This window comes from Salvia hispanica, chromosome 3 (genome assembly GCF_023119035.1).
Source record: "Salvia hispanica cultivar TCC Black 2014 chromosome 3, UniMelb_Shisp_WGS_1.0, whole genome shotgun sequence".
Classification (NCBI taxonomy): Eukaryota; Viridiplantae; Streptophyta; class Magnoliopsida; order Lamiales; family Lamiaceae; genus Salvia; species Salvia hispanica.
Genome location: NC_062967.1, coordinates 14,937,519 through 14,959,291, shown reverse-complemented (window position 1 = coordinate 14,959,291; position 21,773 = coordinate 14,937,519). Strand labels below are relative to the sequence as shown.

At 40.0% G+C, this 21,773-nt stretch overlaps 3 protein-coding genes across 3 annotated transcripts; 2 read left to right on the top strand and 1 right to left on the bottom strand.

Annotated features, from left to right (window-relative positions):
- The first annotated feature begins 9,583 nt into the window (after positions 1-9,583).
- Positions 9,584-10,861, top strand: LOC125209369. Its single transcript, XM_048108966.1, has 2 exons — positions 9,584-9,755; positions 10,290-10,861. Exons 1-2 carry the CDS (start codon positions 9,584-9,586, stop codon positions 10,859-10,861), a joined length of 744 nt encoding a protein of 247 aa, XP_047964923.1.
- A 636-nt stretch (positions 10,862-11,497) lies between these two features.
- Positions 11,498-12,526, top strand: LOC125209368. The gene has a single exon (XM_048108965.1). The coding sequence runs from the start codon at positions 11,498-11,500 to the stop codon at positions 12,524-12,526; it is 1,029 nt and encodes a 342-aa protein (XP_047964922.1).
- A 6,886-nt stretch (positions 12,527-19,412) lies between these two features.
- LOC125212428 (xyloglucan galactosyltransferase XLT2-like) lies at positions 19,413-21,189 on the bottom strand. The gene has a single exon (XM_048112601.1). The coding sequence runs from the start codon at positions 21,062-21,064 to the stop codon at positions 19,682-19,684; it is 1,383 nt and encodes a 460-aa protein (XP_047968558.1). The 5' UTR covers positions 21,065-21,189; the 3' UTR covers positions 19,413-19,681.
- Positions 21,190-21,773: the final 584 nt, after the last annotated feature.

Genomic DNA, 21,773 nt, shown 5'->3' with positions numbered 1-21,773 from the left:
GAAAAGTGAGTTGAAAAAGTTGGTGGGTTGTGGGTCCTACTTTAAAGTATTAGTTTTATAATAAAATGTGAGTATGAATGAGTTGGTGGAATATGAGGTCCACTACCAAAAATGATAAAAGTGAAATGGGACAAACTTTGTGGGACAGACGGAAATGGAAAAATGGGACAATCTTTGTGGGACGGAGGGAGTATATAGGAGGAAGTGTATTTGGTGATCTTTATCGTCCCTCGACTGCCGATGTTGTCTTTAGAGCATCCCCATCCGTGCTCTTAGCTAAGAGCACGGAGGTGGGCCCGGACCCACTTTTACTCCTTGTCCTTAGCTAAGAGCACAACACCCACATCCGTGCTCTTAGCTAAGGACAAGTTCAAGGGTCCCACCATTCTATTATTCAATTTAAATACTCCAATTATTAAAAACATTTCTACATTATAAAAATACATTAAAAAATAAAAATTTCATAATTAAAATCCTAAAAAATAAAAATTACATAATTCAAAAATACTAAAAAATAAAAATACATAATTAAAATCCTAGAAAATAAAAAAATACATAATTAAAATCCTACAAATTAAAAATTACACACGTGGAAGACTAGTCCTCTATCCCCAATTGCCTCTTGAGACCCTGGATCATTTGCTCATGTGTTGCAAGTTGATCCGGAGTCATCCGAGATGTATCGTTCATGTAGAGTTGACTCAAGATGGCCCACAACGTGTTGTTCGGGGGTGGAGGAGGCACAAAGGGAGCGGGGGCGGCGGGGCAGGGGCCGGGGTGGGGGCGGATGGAGTCGAGACGCGACGGCGGGGGCGGTTGGCCGCCGCCTTCTTCCTTCCTTGCGGGCGGGAACCGCTCGGGCCAGCGTCGGGGCTATCCAAGTTAGCTCCGGCAAGCTGGGTAGCCATATCATCGGAGACGCCGTCGGATAGGGCAACCGACCTGGACCGTTTGCTGGAGGAGCCTGGAGGAGGATGCTTTGCTATGCCGCCCTATACTTCGGATGTTGGCGCCCCTCCTGCCAACAATCGAGGTACTTGAACGGTTTGAACTCCTCCCGTTGGTATGCCGCCAAGGCGGCGGTGACGATGTCGAGCTCGTTCGTGCCGCTCCCCGCCGACCGCTCTTCCTGGAGGTAAATCCCCTGGAACTTCCCGATTGCCTCGTTGCATCTGTAGATGTAATTGCGAACCATACTATCATTGCGATAGATGGTTCCCGCCGGCCGGGTTTCATTGTAGAGGCGAGTGATGCGCCACCAATACGTATCCCCGGTTTGGTTCGTGCCGACGTCCGGATCTTCGGAGACTGCCAAGTAGGATTTGAACATCGCCATCATCTCACACGGAGTGTACGGGGTGCGGGTGCCACGAACAGGAGGAGTAGGAACAGAAGTAGGAGTAGGAGTAGAGAGCTGTTGCTCCCTCCCGATCCGGGTTCGGGTGCCCACCCGAACCCGGGAGCGTTTAGGTCGTGCAACGGGTGAGGACGGTAGCCACCCGGAGCTTGCGAACCTTGGGTTTGAGGAGGGGCCGTAAATTGGGTTTCCGGACTATATCCGGCCTCGGAGTCGAACCAATCGTGGTTCCAACCGCGATTGCCGGAAGGGTGATCGTCGGAGCCGGACATTGTGTAGTGTGGTGAGAATTTAGATGAGAGAGTATGAGGAAAAAGATGAGAGAATGTAGATGATGATAGAATAGATAATAGATGAGAATGTGATTATTTTTGTGTTGGAGTTGGGGTATTTATAGATGAAAATGTGAATTTTGGGGAAAAAAATTGAAAAATAAATTAAAAGTGGGTAGAAAACGGATATATTTTTTTGGAAAGTGGGAAAATATTTTTTTTTTTGTTTAAAAACATTTTTTTAAAATAAATTTCGAATTTTTTTTAATAAAAAAAAAAAAAAACGAAATTGCCAACGGCTATGCCGTTGGCCAATCAGAAGCTGCCACGTAATTGTGCTCAGCGGCACGGACGTGCTCTTAGCTAAGAGCAGCGCCGTGCCGCTGGCACGGACGGACGACCTCCAGCGGCGGACGGACGAGCTTTGTCCAGCGGCACGGACGGACGGACGCGGTTTTCCCTACCGCTGCGGATGCTCTCAAGAAGAAGTTCAATTTGTTTTTGATTCCTTCTCCTTGTGTGTGATTTTGGATGAATGCACTTGCGTCAACCTGTCATAGTTTACACTACTTTGAAATGTCGTTACTTAAGAGTGGGAGAGAAAAATAGAGAAAAGTGGGATAGATTTTGAGATCTTCAATAATCATTATCATCACCAAATTCACCTCTGATTCTCCTAAAGATTTGAATCCAAAAAAAAAACCCTCCCTCCGTCTTCCATTAAATATCCCATATTTGATCAGTACGGGTTTTAAGAAATTATTTAAATTTATGAAGTAAAGTGGGTAGAAAAGTTGGTGGAATGTGATGCTTATTTTTATATATTGGTTTTATAATGAAATATGAGTAAAATGAGCTAGTGGAATGTATGGTGCACTTACCAAATATGGTAAAACTGAAATGGGATATTTACTGGCAAACAGACGAAAAAGAAAAATGAGACATTTAATGGTGGACAGAAAGAGTATAACACGAATGAAATCAACTAGCAATATATGGTACTTTCTAGGTAGATGTCACACTTGTGTGATGTATTAATGAGCATTGATTTTAGAAAATATTGTGAGAGAATTTTTTTTATCACTTCTTTTGTAGAATAAATTGAAAATAGAAATGTGAAATTTATCTCGAAATCGAGGGAGTACTTTCTTACGCAACGAAAAATAGTTGATTTTGGAAGGTGGGTGCACGGAAATCCGTCATGCTCTTTCTCATCTTTTTATAGGTATTACTTCTTTCAAATTTCTTCCTTTGCATTTTTCGGATTTACTACAATTTTGTATCAGTCATTTGCTACTTTCTCCCTTGCGGTTTCTGGAATTCGAATATTTCCTACATGAAACCGATTCAGTTTTTGGATTTCCTTGTAATTCTTAAATTATTTTCTAAATTTGTTATAGGTGTAAAAATAGTGAAAAATCTAGAAGAAGAAGAATCAGGGATTGGATTTGGATTGGAATGGAAGTATGAGTCAATTCAATTAGATCAATTTCTTTGTCTTAATTGGGCTTGGGCTCTGGACAAAAGATTTGGGAATTCATTGTCTTTTTCTTTCATTTGTAATCTTTTTCGTTTAGATATAAGTTTTTCATTTCGTGGCATCCCCGACTTAGGAAATGATATTTTTGTTATTGAGCAGATAAATTTAACATATGTTACTTGTTTGTCATAAGATTTATGAAATTTTTCTTTCTAGTTTTATTGGAGTGAGATATTTTAGTTTTATCATTTTGGATCGTCCACTAAAATTAGAATGATTCTAAATATACAAAATTTTAAACAACATTTTAACCCCCACATCATTTTAAAATATGGTCCTTACAATATTTTCATCACGTATTTCCCCCCTCTCTCTTACTTTACCAATCGCACATTAAAATCAATATGATTTACAACTTTGTCTATTTTTGTTGATGGATGTAGTACTCCCTCCGTCCCAAGATAAGTGACTTGTATTCCTTTTTGGGGTGTCCCACTATAAGTGACCTATTTCCATTTTTAGCAAAAAGTCATCTCTCTTACTTTATTCTCCACCTACTTTATTCTCTCTTCTTGTTATGAATCGATCGGATCGCTACGAACAACCAATAACCATGAACGAGAAAACAAATCACACAACAACAACGATATATGTGGTTCGATCAATGTGATCTACATCCACGGGAAAAGCACTCAATCTTTATTGCTCATTCACACGCTACGATTACAAAACGAAAAGGTTAATCGCAATACAAACGACGCACTCTAGAAACCAGTCGGCTCAAACTCGAGAGCTCTCTCAACTACAATGGTTTCCTCACAAAGACAAATGCATCACACTCTTTTCTTGAGCTGAAAACCGTCAACCCCGAGCCTTATATGCGAATCAGAGGCAGTTAATCTGGTGTAACCGATTGAGCTCAAGCTCCAGCTCACAATCCCCAAATTAGCTGCTGCTTAACCTAATTTCAAAACACTCTTGTAACTTTTGCATATTAGTCCCTCAACTTCTTTATTTGTGAAGTAATGGCCCACACTCCAACAAATCTCCACCTTGGGGCATTAGTGAACAATGCAGATTGCCTTCTCCAGATTCTTTTCTTCCCTCACAGCTCCACCAAACTGACCAGCTCCATGCAATGCCTTAATTTGGACGCTGGTAAAGTCTTGGTTAGCATGTCAGCTGCGTTGTCCTCAGTTCCTACCTTCGATACCTTCACTGACCCTTTATCAATCTCATCCCTGATAAAGTGCAGCTTGACATCTATATGCTTGCTACGCTCGTGGAATGTCTGATGCTTAGCAAGACATATTGCGCTATTTGAGTCACACAACACCGTTACTGCATCCTGCTCAACACCAAAATCTGCCAAGATTCCCTTCAACCAAAAACTCTCCTTGATTGCTTCAGTAAGAGAAACATACTTTGCTTCCGTCGTAGACAATGCAACAACCGATTGAAGACTCGATTTCCAACTCACTGCTGCTCCATACAGAAGAAAAACATAACCAGATTGGGACTTTCTTGTATCCATACTTACTGCAAAATCAGAATCACAAAATCCCACCAATGCTCCACCTTCACCTCTGTGATTTCCATCAAACAGTATACCATATCCTTGAGTGCCTGTGAGATATCTGAGTAACCATTTTAAAGCATGCCAATGCTCTATCCCCGGGTTAGCCATGAACCTACTAGCTACACTGATAGCATGACTTATATCCGGCCTTGTACACACCATAGTGTACATCACACTCCCAACAATACTTGCATAAGGGATCTTGTCCACTTCCTTCTTCTGCTCATCATCTTTAGGACACTGATCTCAGCTTGAACTGATGTCCCAATGGCACAGAAACTGACTTGCTACTGTCCATTTGGAACCTCTTTAACACCTTTTGGATATAATCCTTCTGAGTCAGCCAAATTTTCTTTGCTTTTCTGTCTCTCACAATATCCATGCCCAAAATTCGCTTGGCATCCCCCAAATCTTTCATGTCGAATTCAGAACTGAGCCTTGATTTGATTTCCTCCACCTCTTCTCTGTGCTCTGCTGAGATTAGCATATCATCTACATATAATAGTAGATATGCCACTGCTTCCCCACTTCTCCTTTTGATGAATACACAGCTATCATAACGAGATTTCCGGAACCCAATATTCTGAATAAACTCACAGAACCTGAGATACCATTGTCTTGAGCTTTGCTTCAAACCATAGAGGCTTCTCTTCAGCATGCATACTTTATTTTCATTTTCTGGACTGATGAAACCAGGGGGCTGATCCATATAGATCTTCTCCTCTAACTCCCCATGTAAAAAGGCTGTTTTTACATCCATTTGTTGCAGCTCCCATCCTCTGGTTGCAACAATACTGAGCAGAATCCTGATTGAACTATGCTTGACAACTGGACTGAAAATTTCATTGTAATCAATCCCTTCCTTTTGAGGGAACCCCTTGGCCACCAACCTTGCCTTAAACCTCACTTTGTTGCTGTTGAAGGCCTCTATCTTCTTCTTGAAGATCCACTTGCATCCTATTGTTTTCTGATTCTTAGGCCTTAGCACCAAAATCCAAGTCTGATTCTTGTACAGGCTATCGATTTCCTCTTGCATTGCCTTGAGCCATTTATCCTTTTCTGGACTTCTCATAGCCTCCTTATATGATGAGGGCTCATGATATTCCACTTCTTCAGCTGCTGTTAGAGCATAATACATCATGTCGTAGTCATTGAATCTTGAGGGCAGCTTAATCCTCCTTTTAGGCTTATCTCTGGCTATCACCCTTTCTGGAATAACCTCATCATTCAGACTAGATGTGTTGTTATCTTCTGAGGCTCTATCAGAATCTTCATCCACCTTTTCAGCCTGACCATGAGGCTCCACCTCAACTTGAATTCTCTCTGGTTCCTGCTTCAAGAAAGGCATTTCATTTTCTTTGAAAATCACATCCCTACTGATGATAACCTTTCTGACCCCTCTTCAGTGCACCACAGTCTATAACCCCTTACACCCTTTTGATAGCCCAACATAACACATTTTAATGCTCCAGGCTCAAGCTTCCCTTGCTTAGTGTGAGCATAAGCTCTACAGCCAAATGGCCTCAACCTGGAATAGTCACCACACTTCCCATACCATCTGCCATCAGGTGTTTCACCATTCAGAGATGATGAGGGGCACTTATTTATTAACACAGAGGCTGTTGCAGCTGCCTCTGCCCAGAACTGCTTTCCCATTCCAGAAGATATGAGCATACACCTTACCCTTTCTAAGATGGTTCTGTTAGCTCTTTCTGCAACACCATTCAGCTGGGAATTGTGAGGAACCGTCCTATGTCTCTTAATCCCCTTCTTCTTACAAAAATTCATCAAATTCTGAAGATAGAAATTCAAGACCATTGTCTGTTCTCAGACATTTAAGAGACCTGTCTGTTTCTAGTTCAACTTCAATACACCATTCTTGAAATCTCTTAAAGGTTTCTGACTTTTCTTTCATGATAATCACCCAAAGTTTTCTAGAGAAATCATCAACAAAGGATAAGAAATACCTGCCACCACCTATGCTGTTGACTTGAGAGGGTCCCAGATGTCACTGTGTACATATTGCAGAGGCTCAGTGGAAGTATGCTTTCCAGAACCATAGGGAAGTTTCTTGCTCTTCCCCAATATACACTCCTCACAAGATGCAACATCCTTTGATGTTTGATCACCTTCAATCTGAATCAATCCCAGCTTTGATAACTGTTTCAATCCAGATTCTTCCACATGCCCCAATCTTGAATGCCAGTTGATAGAATGCTGAGATTCAGTGTGATACACATCCCCCTCAATGACCTCAGCGTCCAGATAGTAAAGATTATTTGCTCTCTTGGCCTTCATGACAGTTTCAACATCCTTAGTTATCAACATCTCACCATTGGCAGAAGAGAATTTGAAGCCCTTGGATTCCAACATTCCTAAGGAAATTAGATTTCTCTTGATTGATGGAATGTATCTAACATCAGTAAGCACTTTGATGGTCCCATTCATCATTCTCATCTTAACATTTCCAACTCCTTCAACATGACAAACATTGTCATTTCCCAAAAGAACATTCCCCTCTGCCGGTTGCAGATCAGACATCCAACCTTTATTTGAGGTCATATGAATACTGCAGCCCGAATCCATGATCCAAACATTCTCAATCGAGCTCTTGTTGGTGACAGTGAGTGCTTGAGCCACCTCAGTTTCCTCAGTGACCGCTGCAATGTTATTGCCATTTTCTTCCTCAGCTTGCTTTCTTTTCCACCCATAGCAGTTTTTCTTGATGTGGCCGGGCTTCTTGCAATAGTGGCAAGTCCTAGTCTCCTTTTGTTCTGCCTCCTTCTGCCCCTTGTCTTTCCACTTATCATTGGTTGGTTTCTTGCCCTTATCCTGCTTCTTGGCAGTAGTTTTGACATTCAAAACCTCAACAACTGGATCAAGAGTCATACCTGAAGATCTCTGAAACTCCTTCAATTTCAATGCTGAATATACTTCTTCAAAAGTGATCTTGGAATCCCTTCCAAGAAGTATAGCATCTTTGAATTGCTCGTAAGAATTTCGGAGCGAATTCAAGAGCATAAGGGCCTTGTCTTCATCTTTAACTTGCTCGTCTATATTTTCCAGATCATCGATGCATTTAGCAAAATCCTCGAGCTGCTCCAAGATGCGCTTAGACTCAGAGATCCTGAATGTGAACAGCTTCTGCTTGAGATGAAGGCGGTTGGCCAGAGACTTGGTCATGTAGATCGACTCAAGTTTGGCCCAAATCGCGGCAGCAGTCTCTTCCTTAGAGACTTCCCTCAATACCCGATCACTGAGACTCAAAATCAAGGTGCTGTAAGCCTTGTTCTGGAGTTCTTGCGCCTTAGGATCGACCTTCTCATCCGCTCCCTCAGCTGGCTTTTCATCCCCATTCTTCAAGATCTCCCAGAGGCCCTGCTGCATCATCACAGCTTTCATCTTCAGCCTCCACAAGCCGAAATCATTTTTTTCGGTGAATTTCTCCATTTCGAACTTCGCTGTAGACATCGCGCCGATCAATCCCCAATCGCTTCCCACAGACGGCGCCAATTTGTTATGAATCGATCGGATCGCTACGAACAACCAATAACCAAGAACAAGAAAACAAATCACACAACAACAACGATATACGTGGTTCGATCAATGTGGTCTACATCCACGGGAAAAGCACTCAATCTTTATTTCTCATTCACACGCTACGATTACAAAACGAAAAGGTTAATCGCAATACAAACGACGCACTCTAGAAACCAGTCGGCTCAAACTCGAGAGCTCTCTCAACTACAATGGTTTCCTCACAAAGACAAATGCATCACACTCTTTTCTTGAGCTGAAAACCGTCAACCCCGAGCCTTATATGCGAATCAGAGGCAGTTAATCTGGTGTAACCGATTGAGCTCAAGCTCCAGCTCACAATCCCCAAATTAGCCGCTGCCTAACCTAATTTCAAAACACTCTTGTAACTTTTTCATATTAGTCCCATAACTTCTTTATTTGTGAAGTAATGGCCCACACTCCAACACTTCTCTCCTCTACTTTTCCCCCTCTCATACTTTACTTTCTCCACTTTAACTTATTTAAATACCATTCCTTAAATCCCGTGCCCAAAAGAAGTAGGCCACTTATCTTGGGATGAGAGAGTATTATTTTTCCCTCATCTCCCTCTGTCACAGGGAAGCTGACTGCGCCTTGAGACGACACGAGATTTTATGCCCTACTCCCTCCGTTCCATAGTAGTAAAGTTATTTTGGCATTTTGGTACATTCCATAATAATAGAATCATTTCTCTCTTTTAGTAAAAGTCAACATATTTCTTCTCACTTACTTTATTTTCTCTTACTTTATTCACTCTTCACCTCTCTAACTTTTTCATTTTTTACTTTATTCTTCTTTTACTTAATTCACTTAACGCTTTTTTTTTTCTTCTTAAAATTGGTGTCTTCTTTCCAAACGTTGTTATGTGACATCAGAGTTTAAGCCATTACCTGTATTGGTCATTTTGTTTTCTATTTTATGATTCGCCACATTTCACAATAGAAGCAACTCATTAATGTCTTATAAATTGCATAACTATTGGATTAGAGCATCCACTATATGGGCGGCGCGCCGACCGGCCCCATCGCGGCGGCGCCGCGGCGATCTATAGGGGCGAAGGCGTCCGCCCCGCGGGCGGACGAAAAACTTGGGGTGGAAGGGGAATCGCCGGCTTTGCGGCGAGGACGGGGCGATGGAGAGAGAAGCGGGGCGGCCGCCGCGCCTATCTATTGTGCGGCGACGCCGGCGCGGCGGTCGCCGGTTTAATTTTTTTTTTTTTTTTTTTTAATTTCGAATTTATAAATGTTTTTTTATAAATATTCCTCCCATTTTCATCTTCTCTCCACACACATCTTCACTCTCTATCCAAATTTTCTATCTCCAAAAACATTTCGATTATGGATGATTTGTGGAATCAAGCATGGGATTCTTTGATTCAAGAGGTGCAAAGGGAGGCCGACGAGGAGGCGGCGGCGATCCCTCGTGAGATTCGTCATCGTCGGACAATCCCACGGGATCATGTCGGAGCGGCTGAGCGGCTTATGGCCGACTACTTTAGCGCCGACCCTCGTTACCCGGCCGAGATTTTTCGTCGGCGTTTCGCAGTAATGTCTGGCGACCGCTCTTTACCCATATACCGACGACATTGGCGGATCGGTTCGAGTGCTTCACGCTCCGGAGTGATTGCAGCGGCCGGATCGGGCTGTCTACTTTGCTTCGAAATGCACCTCCGCAATTAGGCAAGCTTGGCCCTATGCCGGACCGGCTGATATGTTCGACTTAATACCTACGATGGGTGAGACGACTAGTCTAACCTGTGCTCCGGCAGTTTTGTAAGGGCATTCGGGAAGTCTTTGGGCCGGAGTTCCTACGAAAGCCAACCCCTGATGAGTGCTAGAGACTGCTAGATATGCACGGTGCGGTGCACAATTTCCTGGCATGATGGGCAAGCATTGATTGCATGCATTGGGAGTGGAAAAACTGTCCGTGGCGTGGAAAGGCCAGTTCACTACCGGTTTCAAGCAGAAACATCCGTCGATGATCCTCGAAGCCGTTGTTGACTACCGTTTGCGGATCTGGCATGCGTATTTCGGTAAGTTGCAGGTTCGAACAACGACATTAACGTTCTGCAGTCGTCGCCTATCTTCAATGATGAGTGCCGGGGAGAGGGTCCGCAGATCAGTTTTGTAGCAAATGGCACGCAGTATCGCAGGGGATACTATTTGGCAGATGAGATATACCCTCGTCGGCCCGTATTCGTCAAGACACTTCGTCAACCGGCTGGAGCGAAGAGACAATATTTTGCGCGAAAGCAAGAGGCCGCTAAGAAAGATGTTGAGCGAGCTTTTGGTGTGCTCCAAGCGCGATGGGCCATTCTACGCTGCCCGGCACGAGTGTGGCACGAAGATGATGTCGCGGATATTATGGTAGCATGTATCATATTGCACAATATGATAATAGAAGATGAAGGATTTGCGGCAGAACGTTGGACGCCGGAAGATGGTGTAAGTACAAGTCACAGCGTTGCCTCCGCGCCGATACAGATGGGTGTACCACGTAGTAATGAATATCTGATCCAACGTTTCGCTGATATACGCAGGAGCACAGCACATGATCAACTCCAGGTCGATTTGATTGAAGAGGTCTGGGCACGTAGGGGATGCGGCGTAGCGTGAAGAACATGTGTGATTTTCCGCAGATCAAATTTTTATTGTAATTTTCCCCTCATTTTAATCCGACGAAAATTTAGTTTTCAATTTTAATTTTATTGCACTAGCCGTTTTTGTCTAATTATTTTATAGTCCGATAATTTTAATTGTAATTGAATTAAAAAATACAACAACTAAAATAAAGTGAAAGTTGTCCACCAAAAAGTGTCCACTATTGCTGCAGACACTTTTTTTTGTGGCTGTGGACAAATAAAATGAGGCTATGGACAAAAAAAAAAGTTGTCCACCTATAGTGGATGCTCTTAGGGCGTCCACTATAGGGGCGGCACGCCGGCCGCCCCCTTTCCGGCGGCGCCGCGGCGATGTGTAGTGGGGAAGGACGAATTGGCTGGGGCGGAAGGGCCATCGCCGGCTAGTCGGCGAGGACGAGCCGCATGAGAGAGAAAAGCGGCGGCCGCCGCGCCTATCTATTGCGCGGCGAAACACACGCCGCGGCGGTCGCCGGCTTTTCCTTTTATTTTTTTTTTTTTTAATTTCGAATTTATAAAGGTTTTTTTATAAATATTCCTCCATTTTCATCTTCTCTCCACCCACTTCTTCACTCTCTACCCAAATTTTCTATCTCTAAAAACTTTTCAATTTATGGATGATTTGTGGAATCAAGCATGGGATTCTTTGATTCAAGAGGTGCAGAGGGAGGCCGACGAGGAGGCGGCGGCGGCGGCGATCCCTCGTGAGATTCGTCATCGTCGGACAATCCCACGAGACCATGTCGGAGCGGCTGAGCGGCTTATGGCCGACTACTTTAGTGATCAGCCTCGTTACCCGGCTGAGATTTTTCGTCGCCGTTTCAGAATGTCGCGACCGCTATTCACCCATATAGCGACGACATTGGTGGACCGGTTCGAGTGCTTCACGCTCCGGAGGGATTGCACTGGCCGGATCGGTCTGTCTACTTTGCAGAAATGCACCTCTGCAATTAGGCAGCTTGCCTATGCCGGACCGGCTGATATGTTCGACGAATACCTACAGATGGGTGAGACGACTAGTCTAACTGTGCTCCGGCAGTTTTGTAAGGGCATTCGGCAAGTCTTTGGTCCGGAGTTCCTACGAAAGCCAACCCCTGATGAGTGCCAGAGACTGCTAGATATGCACGGTGCGGTGCACAGTTTCCCAGGGATGATGGGCAGCATTGATTGCATGCATTGGGAGTGGAAAAACTGCCCGGTGGCGTGGAAAGGCCAGTTCACTACCGGTTTCAAGCAGAAACATCCGTCGATGATCCTCGAAGCCGTTGTTGACTACCGCCGTTTGCGGATTCGGCATGCATATTTCGGTGTTGCAGGTTCGAACAACGACATCAACGTTCTGCAGTCGTCGCCTATCTTCAATGATGAGTGCGGGGAGAGGGTCTGCAGAGATCAGTTTTGTAGCAAAACGGCACGCAGTATCACAGGGGATACTATTTGGCAGATGGAATATACCCTCGTTGGCCCGTATTCGTCAAGACGGCAACCGGCTGGCGCGAAGAGACAATATTTTGCGCGCAAACAAGAGGCCGCTAGGAAAGATGTGGAGAGCGAGCTTTTGGTGTGCTCCAAGCGCGATGGGCCATTCTACGCTGCCCGGCACGAGTGTGGCACGAAGATGATGTCGCGGATATCATGGTAGCGTGTATCATATTGCACAATATGATAATAGAAGATGAAGGATTTGCTGCAGAACGTTGGGCGCCGGAAGATGGTGCAAGTACAAGTCACGGTGTTGCCTCCGCGCCGATATAGATGGGTGTACCACGTAGTGATGAATATCTGATCCAACGTTTCGCTGATATACGCCGGAGCACAGCACATGACCAACTCCAGGTCGATTTGATTGAAGAGATCTGGGCACGTAGGGGAGGCGGCGTAGCATGAACAACATGTGTGATTTCCGTAGATCAAATTTTCGTTGTAATTTTCCTCTCACTTTAATCCGACGAAAATTTAGTTTTCAATTTTAATTTTATTGCACTAGCCGTTTTTCTCGAATTATTTTTAGTCCGATAATTTGTAGATTGAATTAAAAAATACAACAAGAAAAATAAAGTGAAAGTTGTCCACCAAAAAGTGTCCACTATTGCTGCGGACACTTTTTTTTGGGGCTGTGGACAAATAAAATGGGGCTATGGACAAAAAAAAAAAAAGGTTGTCCACCAAAACTTGTCCACCTATAGTAGATGCTCTTACAACACCATCTCCCATCTACAGACAATGTATTTATGGGATTGTGACGTTATCTCGTACAGAAAATCTCACGAGTATTTTCTTCATCAATGCCATATGCTGTCTGATAAAAACTCAGAAAAAATCCTAACCAAAACCTGCAATTTTAACTAGTACTATTACACTGGACAAACAACTGCTAAAACGCATAGAAAAGGAGAGCAGATACATATAATTATAAGTATATTCCTGATATAAGATCTCTCGTGCTGATCGAGCCACGTCAGCAGCATCTTGCAATCGCGGTCGCGTTTGGCGGTGTCGTTCTTCCAGAGGTGCTTCCCCACCGCGAGTCCACCGTAGAACGGGATGTAGAACGCCGTAGCGGATTCCGCCTCCAGGGTTCTGCATTTGTGCGTCAGAATCCGTTTGTGGAAGATCAGCTCCAGGGCGAATTGGTTCGTGCGGAACCAGGATTTGTAGAGATTCTCCGGCAGGAGGCGGCGGAGCTCGGCGGCGCGGCCGCCGAAGCCGGCGTTGGCGGCGATGCCGCACTGCCAGTTCCAGTTGTCGAGGTCGGTGCAGCTGTGGAGTAAGAGGTGGTGGTTGAACATTAAGGGGAGATCGTAGACGTAGACGGTGCCGGAGGGGCATTCGTCGGCGGCGGGGCGGCGGGGGAGGCAGGGCGGCGCAATGCGGACGGCGGAGATGATGAAGAGAGGGATCGAGATGGAGGCGAGTGAGATCCATAGATAAGGGTGGGCGAAGAGGAAATTGAGGGGTTTTGACGGTTTCCGCCGCGACTGGAGCTCCGGCGAGTATGCGTGGAGCATAATTGGTTTTTTGAAGGTTTTGGTTTTTGGAGAAGAATGTGAAGAAATAAAGAAATTAACGTAATTGAATTGGGCGTGACATTTTAATGGGAAAATGATTTAATTAAATGAGTATTTTTGGAAATCACCTTTTCAATAATGGTTGGAAAAATGGAAAAAATAAAAAATGGTCCAAGTCTATGATATTGATAGTATCCAGTTTTCTGCAAATTATACAAATAGTGATTGGGTTGATTGACGGAGGTTAGATTGATGATTCAGCTCCAATTACGTACATATATACTCCACAATTTTTTATTCTTAAAAGAATTCTGCATTATTCACCTGAACTGACAATAGAGAGTAGTATATTTTTACACGAATGTAGACGTCAATTAAAATTGTGCATACTAATTTTTTCGTAAATAAATTATCACCCAACAAGATAAACTAAATATAGAAGGTTTAGTCGATCCAAATATAATGCAGGCGCAATATAATTGGCCTCAAAATTGAATTTGTATATTGACTTGATTAACATCTCTATTAGTATTAAAACGAAAACTCTTAGATATTATACTCAGTTTCTAGTCACTAGAATAAATATTATAGTCGTATTGACAATGCTAATGATGGGTATTTAAATAATACAGAAAAAATTAAAAAAGAAAAAGAAAAGAAATCGGTGCAATAAATTACCTTAAAGTCAAAATAACTGTCTTAATATAATTTTTTTGAGCGGATATATGGTGGCTTATTTTATGTTCAATGATATCTTCTTTAATAAAGTGGAGACCGGCACGATATAGAAATAAGCAAAAAGGAGTTAATGTGTAAAGCAAAAAGGAGTTAATGGGTTTATACACCTTAATTTAGGGATCTCCACTTTGAAAGACGAGTATACCGCGTGTAATATTATTCATAGAAAAGATTTAAATAATTTACTCCATGTACTATGAAAATATCTTTTGATGTCCGTCAACTTCGAGTTAATATTATTTGTGTTACGTTTTTTATTTTTTGGGTCAAAAATACCTTAAAATCAACCCACAAAATGATACTACGACTCATCCACATAGAGACAAAGGAAGTAGTAGTATTTTGTTTCATTTAAAGTTCGGGCTCAGTTAAGTTATTGTGAGGTGGGGCCGATCTGACCTGGCCAAGCCCGATCAGTTTGAGGTTCAGATCAGTGAGGTCTATGAAGCAAGCAGGTCATGTTGGGTTGTTGGGCTTTCTTAATCTTAGAACTCAACTTAGCCTGGACCTACTTTATAAAAGACTTAAGCTCCTGATTAATTAAACAAAATGTTTAATTTGGGCATAGAATCATACTAATAAACTTGAAGCTCACAAATTCAACTCATATTGGACCTAAGAGGCATCCATAACAGGAGTTTCGAGCAGAGTCGCGATGCTGTGAAGGGCGCAGCGTCCAACGAGCGTCCGCCACCGCGTGGACACCCAGTGATGGCGGGGTGGGAATGAGCTGCCATGGAAGAATAAGAAGAGGGGTTAGTTCGATGTGTTAATTTTTTCAAAATTTCAATTAATTTGTGTATTAGGTTGTATTTTAATTTTAATCATCTATTTTAACATTAATTATGCATTTTTAGAAGAAGTGGGTCTGTCCGTTTTTAATTGTTATCAATATTAAAAATTTGTGTATTTAGGTTGCATTTTAAATTCACATTATTATGCATTTTTAGAAGAAGTTGATTAGTCAATTTCTAATTATTACAAAAATTATATTAAATGTATAAAAATATCACATTAATTATTAATTTTTATTGAAATTGTGCATATGATTGTGATAATACAATTAATTATGCATATATTATAGTACTCCATATGTTTTGAATGAGTAATCTATCTATACTACTAATATAAAAAGAAAGTTTTTAGATTATTTATAAGATTGTTATTTTAGAGGGAAATATGATCATTAGTTAGAGAGTAAAGACCAAATGTGGTCCCTAACATATGACCGTTTTATCAATTTGGTCCTTAACATTATCTTTTTGATTATTTGGTCTCTCACAAATAAACTCGGACCCGAATCGGTCCTCACTTAACAGAACCGTAAAAAAATAGATCATGGCCGCAATTTGACTATATTAAATTACTAATGATAATTAATTATACCTAATTATAATTCTTTTCCTATTAGCAAAATTGGAAAAAAGATAGTATCAGTTGCAAAATGAAATGAATAATTTATAATTTAATAGGAATTAAGAATTATAATTATGTATAATTAATTACCATTAGTAATTTAATATAGTCAAATTGCAATCACCGTCTATTTTTTGACGGTTCTGTTAAGTGAGGACCGATTCGGGTCCAAGTTTATTTGTGAGGGACCAAATAATCAAAATGATAATGTTAAGGATCAAATTGATAAAACGGTCATATATTAGAGACCACATTTGGCCTTTACTCTTAATTAGAGTAAAAAAGCAAAAGTTATTGGTCAACACCATTGTCCGATACAACACAAAGTCATTGGCTTCCCAAATAAATTTTGAGAATAATGAATGATTTATTAATTAAATTTTCGGTCAATTGCAATTTAAAAGTCTCAAATACTCAAAAGTAATTGATGTATTGCTTACACTTGGTAATATAAAAACAATCGCTGATTTCCCTATCTATAAATATTATGATATTTCGGTATAGAATTATTTTCTGTTGTTAAAGTGTAATTGTTCTATCTGTAATAGAGATCCAAAGTGTTTCAATTGACATATATGTCTATGTGATCTACTTTCAAACTTAAATCAATTTTATTTCTATACTTTTTCTAATAAATTAATATATATACATTTTTAAAATTCTATTACTCTATGTAATTATATTTCTTCTTATTTTAACTAATTAAATGACAATATGAAAATAGTACGATGAAAATGAATTGGGTCTAAGCATCGTACGAGGATTAATACTAGTAGTATACATTAAGGCTATGTTTGGTTGCCAGGATTCTGCCAGGGAAAGTAATCCGATTCCTTAAATTTTAAATTCTTGTGTTTGTTTCGGTTTTTAATCAAATTGGGAAAGTAATCAGAATCCGAGAACAAGGAAAGTTAGTACAACTTTCCAGGATTCTGAATCCTAACTTTTCTTAGGTATTCTTATTCCCAGTTTTAGGATTCTTACATATTTAATGCAATATAGTATAGTTTTATTATTACTATATCAATTAATGTTTTAAAAATAATTTAAATTATATATCATACTTAATTTCAGTATAATAAATATTATAATTAAATTTATCATAATTATAACTATATTATTATGATATGTATATATAATTGTTATTATCATGATAATAATTAATAATTTATTAAATAATTAAAATATAACTATATAATATAAATCATACAATAATAAATAATTACTATTATTTTTTCATAAATTAATAATTAATCAATAAAATCATACTGAAATTTTAAATTATAAATATTTTAGCTATAATAAAAATAATCATATAGGAGTATATTATTATAATCATTTATGATTTTAATATAATACCATGTAACTATAAATACAATTATATTATTATATATTATGTTGGATAATTCATATTTAAATTATCCATCGTAATAATTAAATAATAATATAATTATTACCATTTATAATTAATAACTTATTAAAAAAATTATATTATTATTCTTTTTTATAAATAAAAATGATAATAAGCATATTTTTAGTTAGTGTTTAAATCAAATATAAAATTTAAAATCTTGATATGTTTCAAACATGGGAAAGTAAAGTTATTACGAATCACATTCCTTGGATTCATTTTCCTAGAAATTATTTTCCTTGTCAACTTTACTTTCCCGTCAACCAAACATGGCCTAAGGGAGTGTTGCAATATTGTTGTCCCGGATTAATTATGTAGTGTGTTTGGTTCTACAATACCACAACTCAATCCTAGATAGATAACTATGAGATAATTAGTCATAGCTAACCCCTATGACTAAAATAATCTCACAACTCAATCCTCAATTATATCTTGGTATTATTTTTTCTAGCAAACCGAACACCACCTGGCGTGAGAGGCGTGAGAGGGGGCGTCCATTAGATCCTCTCAATTGAGGCGAGTCAGCCCAAGCCTTAAAAGATGTGGAGTTGCATAGTATGCCTAGATTTAAATTTTGTTTGCATGTGTAATAGAATTGACAAGGAACAGGTAAACCTTGAATAACTCAAAAAGATTGTATGAACTGAACAATATTGGGCCTTAAAACTTTAATTAGCAATACTTGAAGACTTAAAAGATTTTTTATTTTTGATCGAAATATATGAATTTTGAAGTTTTTTTCCCATTGATGTGAACTACGCGCATGACATTACTATCTACATTACAAAAAATGGTCGTACAATCTTTCAATAATTTGCTTGTACATATCTGAACTTTTGATATTTTCTAATTTTTTCTAGTCTCAAAAGTTTGAGTGAAAACTGGAAAACTTAAAAAATTCTTGTATTTAGAGGCAAATATCACTATTTATTAAAAACAATGTTGTATTAATGATCATCACGTTTATTTTTTCCATGTAGGATTTTACGACAGATACATCAGCTTCAATTTGGAGAAAAACTAATTTGAAGGGAAAACTAAAAAAGAGTAAAATTCATATATTTTAATTCTAAAAAAATATAAAAAGTAGGTAGCAGTTTAGACTAAAACTTAATCATCAAAGAATACTACTCCGTACTATGCATGCATAAAACAAAACTGAATCATTAATTATTTTCACTTTTTCGATTCGCTGAAGACCTTTGAAATAGAATAAAAACTCATACGAGTACTATATTTAATATTTATAGCAGAAACTCTAATTTCAAAGAAAAATAGAATAATATTTTTAACAACAAAACTATGCGGCCACGTTATAACTAATCATACACAATTATTTTAATAAATATACATAAAGTAATAAAACAAAAAATGTGTAAATACTTTGGCATACTCTCCCTCAAAATTTGGATACTAATTTATTTTAGGTAAACTATTTTATTGACCAAGTATTAAGTACATTGATTTTTAATTATTTTAATCAGTTTGGCTGGTCACCTGATTAGTACAGTACCATGCTTTTGAATCATATAAAAGTGTGAATATAACTGTGATTAGCGGCTTATCAGCCTTCAATTACGTTCAAACGAAGTTCAAGAAAGTAAAACACTTCGGCCATAGCATTAGCAGGTGTCGCATTTTCATTTGAGACCGTGTAAAGTTAAGTCAAATTAATTAATGCTAAATGTTGACCTAAATTTACAATTTAGAGGCAAAATATTGAAAATCGACTAAAATTGTATGAATTGAATCGAAATACTATTGAATTTGAATTTTTGATTTTTCAATCCTGCTTAAAAACTGCATCAATAGCATCACATTTATTATCATAACATCTAGAAAAGTAGGAATCCATTGTGCTTGGCATTTTTGGCATATTGAAATTGGATTCCTTATTTGCCGAAAAAAATAATATAAAAACCTACGCCAGTGCGATATACATGTGTAATACACGATGAAAATAAAATATCCCTTTATTGCAAATACAAGAGAATTTTGTCACAATAAGTATATTCTATAAGAAAATAGAAAAGAACATAACTAAATCTTTAACTAAAACAGTAATATCTATCTCTGATGATATTTCAACACAATCGTTTTCTCAAAAAATTGACATTTTTAGTAATTAGGTATAAAAAAATTTGACCTTTTCAACTCCGTACATACATACCTAGATTTGCCGGCCTTGCACCTCTTCTTCTTCTTCTTGTGACAAAGTAGGCTTCTATCTCATGTTGGATTCATTTTGTTCCTTGATTTTCTTAATCACTCCATCAGTAGCAATATCAAATGCATCTTTACCAATCCCATTCCCATCTCCATAAATAAAATTTGGTATCAAACTAATAACCTTCTCTCTCATCCTTCTTACCTCTTCCCTACTATACCCTTCCAACACTTTCCTAATCGACAAACCATTCCTAACATCCTTCCAATCAATAAACACCGAAAACCGGTCCGGTTCGTCGCCCAAGAACAACTCATACTGATGCTCAATACTCCTCCTCCAGAAGAAAACCGGAATCGAACCGGCCAGCATACAATCGAACGTCGATCTTCTAGTATGCGCGTCCCCCCTAGGCTGCAGGCAAAAATCCGACCCCAGGAACGCCTCCTGGATCTCGGGCGTACCCTTGTAGCACCGCGATCCTGAGCAGTCCACAACGCGACACGACCCCGTCTCGTTGTAGCAATAGCTTAGAAGTAAAGATCTAAAATCATCCTTGATCTTATTCCGCTTGGCTCCCACAAATGTGAACAAGCTAGTCCTATTGCGAGATGTAACAAAATCAACCCATTGGTCAACTTCCAATTTTGACTTTGGGTGGAATCCGGTGGGGTAGGGAACACTGATCTCGCGGTGGTCCCATGGGTCCCGCTCGACGGTCAGCCGCACGATCTGCTTCATCACCGGCATGTAGACGAAGCTGGACCCCCAGTCTTCGTCTCCACGCCGGCGAAAATCCCACGTCATCCTCCCCAGGAGGATGAAGTGGTCAGAGCCGTTGGATCGCCTCCACGGAGGCTGATCCTTGAGCCACGTCAGCATGTCCTCGCATTGGTAGTCTCGATCCCTTGCGGTGTAGTTGCGATTGGTGAATAAATACTTTCCCACTGCGACCCCAGCGTAGAAGGGTATGTAGAAGGCCGTAGCGGATTGGGGCTCCGTGGTGCGGCACTCGTGCTTCATGATCCTCGCGTGGTACATGACCTCGGCCGCGAACATGTCGGTCCAGTACCACGACGAGGTGAGGCCTTCCGGCATGGCCGGGAGGGATGTGGCACGGGGGCCGAAGCCGGCGTTGGAGAGGGTGTTGCATTTAGATATCCATGGGTCTAGATCGTGGCAGTTGCGGAGGAGGTCGGCGTTGAAGGCCGGGGGAAGGTCGTAGACGTAGACGAGGCCGGCGTCGCATCTTGACGGCGGCTTGAGGGGTGGCGGCGGCGGTGGCGGTGGTGGAGAGTTGAGGATTGAACGTAGGGAATAGATTTGGAAGAGGAGGAGGATTACTAGGAAAAATGAGCATTTGAGCAAAAAAATTAGGAGGGAATGGATTGTCTTTCTTGGACAAAATTTATCAATCTTGAAATGGAGATTTTCCAACATTGGGATGTATGGAAGTATATAGTATAGCTACAAATAGTGAAATAGGAGTTTTTGAGAGGAAGAGGGGTGCTAATTTGGTGAAGAACTTCGACTACCTTTACGAATAATATAAAGCAACAAAACAAAAATAAGACTATATAATTGATGGAATATTATAGTCTTAATTTAGGGCGCACTTCAACCAAGTGTAATTAGCCACCTATGACCTATCCTCTATGTGGAGCTATTTTTAAATGTGAATTGGATTAATAATTAGGTCAACAACCTTATAAAAAGAGGGATGCCATGTAGTAACAATATGACTTGCTACAATTTCGATTCAAATAAAAATTGATTTAGCGAGGAATTTAATTCACCTAAAAAGTTATGGCTATAATGCTATTCATTAGGGTCAAATCTCATCTCTCTAGAATTAGTAGAGATGAATAATAATGATTAGAAATTTGAATATTAAATTAATATAGATTCATGACTTTATTCATAATCAAGAACGAACCACGAGGGAACACCTATCGAGCTAACTTTTGTTTAAAAAAATAATCTTCTGATCGTGGGTGTCATTATAGATCCGGAATAAGGCTTAATTAACTTCACTGCAAAAAAAATTTATTAATAGCAGATAATATATTAAATAAATGTACAAGGAGTGAAAACGTGGAAGGGTATCTAGGAAACGTAATGATAGAAGGGCCACATTAATTATCATAAT

What these genes read in the sequence shown, in the direction of transcription:
- LOC125209369 (XM_048108966.1), top strand. Translation starts at nt 9,584, where the DNA reads ATGGATGATTTGTGGAATCAAGCATGGGATTCTTTGATTCAAGAGGTG. An exon ending in CTACTTTAGCGCCGACCCTC is followed by an intron (nt 9,756 to 10,289) that starts GTTACCCGGCCG and finishes GGTAAGTTGCAG; the next exon opens with GTTCGAACAACGACATTAAC.
- LOC125209368 (XM_048108965.1), top strand. Translation starts at nt 11,498, where the DNA reads ATGGATGATTTGTGGAATCAAGCATGGGATTCTTTGATTCAAGAGGTG.
- LOC125212428 (XM_048112601.1), bottom strand. Translation starts at nt 21,064, where the DNA reads ATGTTGGAAAATCTCCATTTCAAGATTGATAAATTTTGTCCAAGAAAG.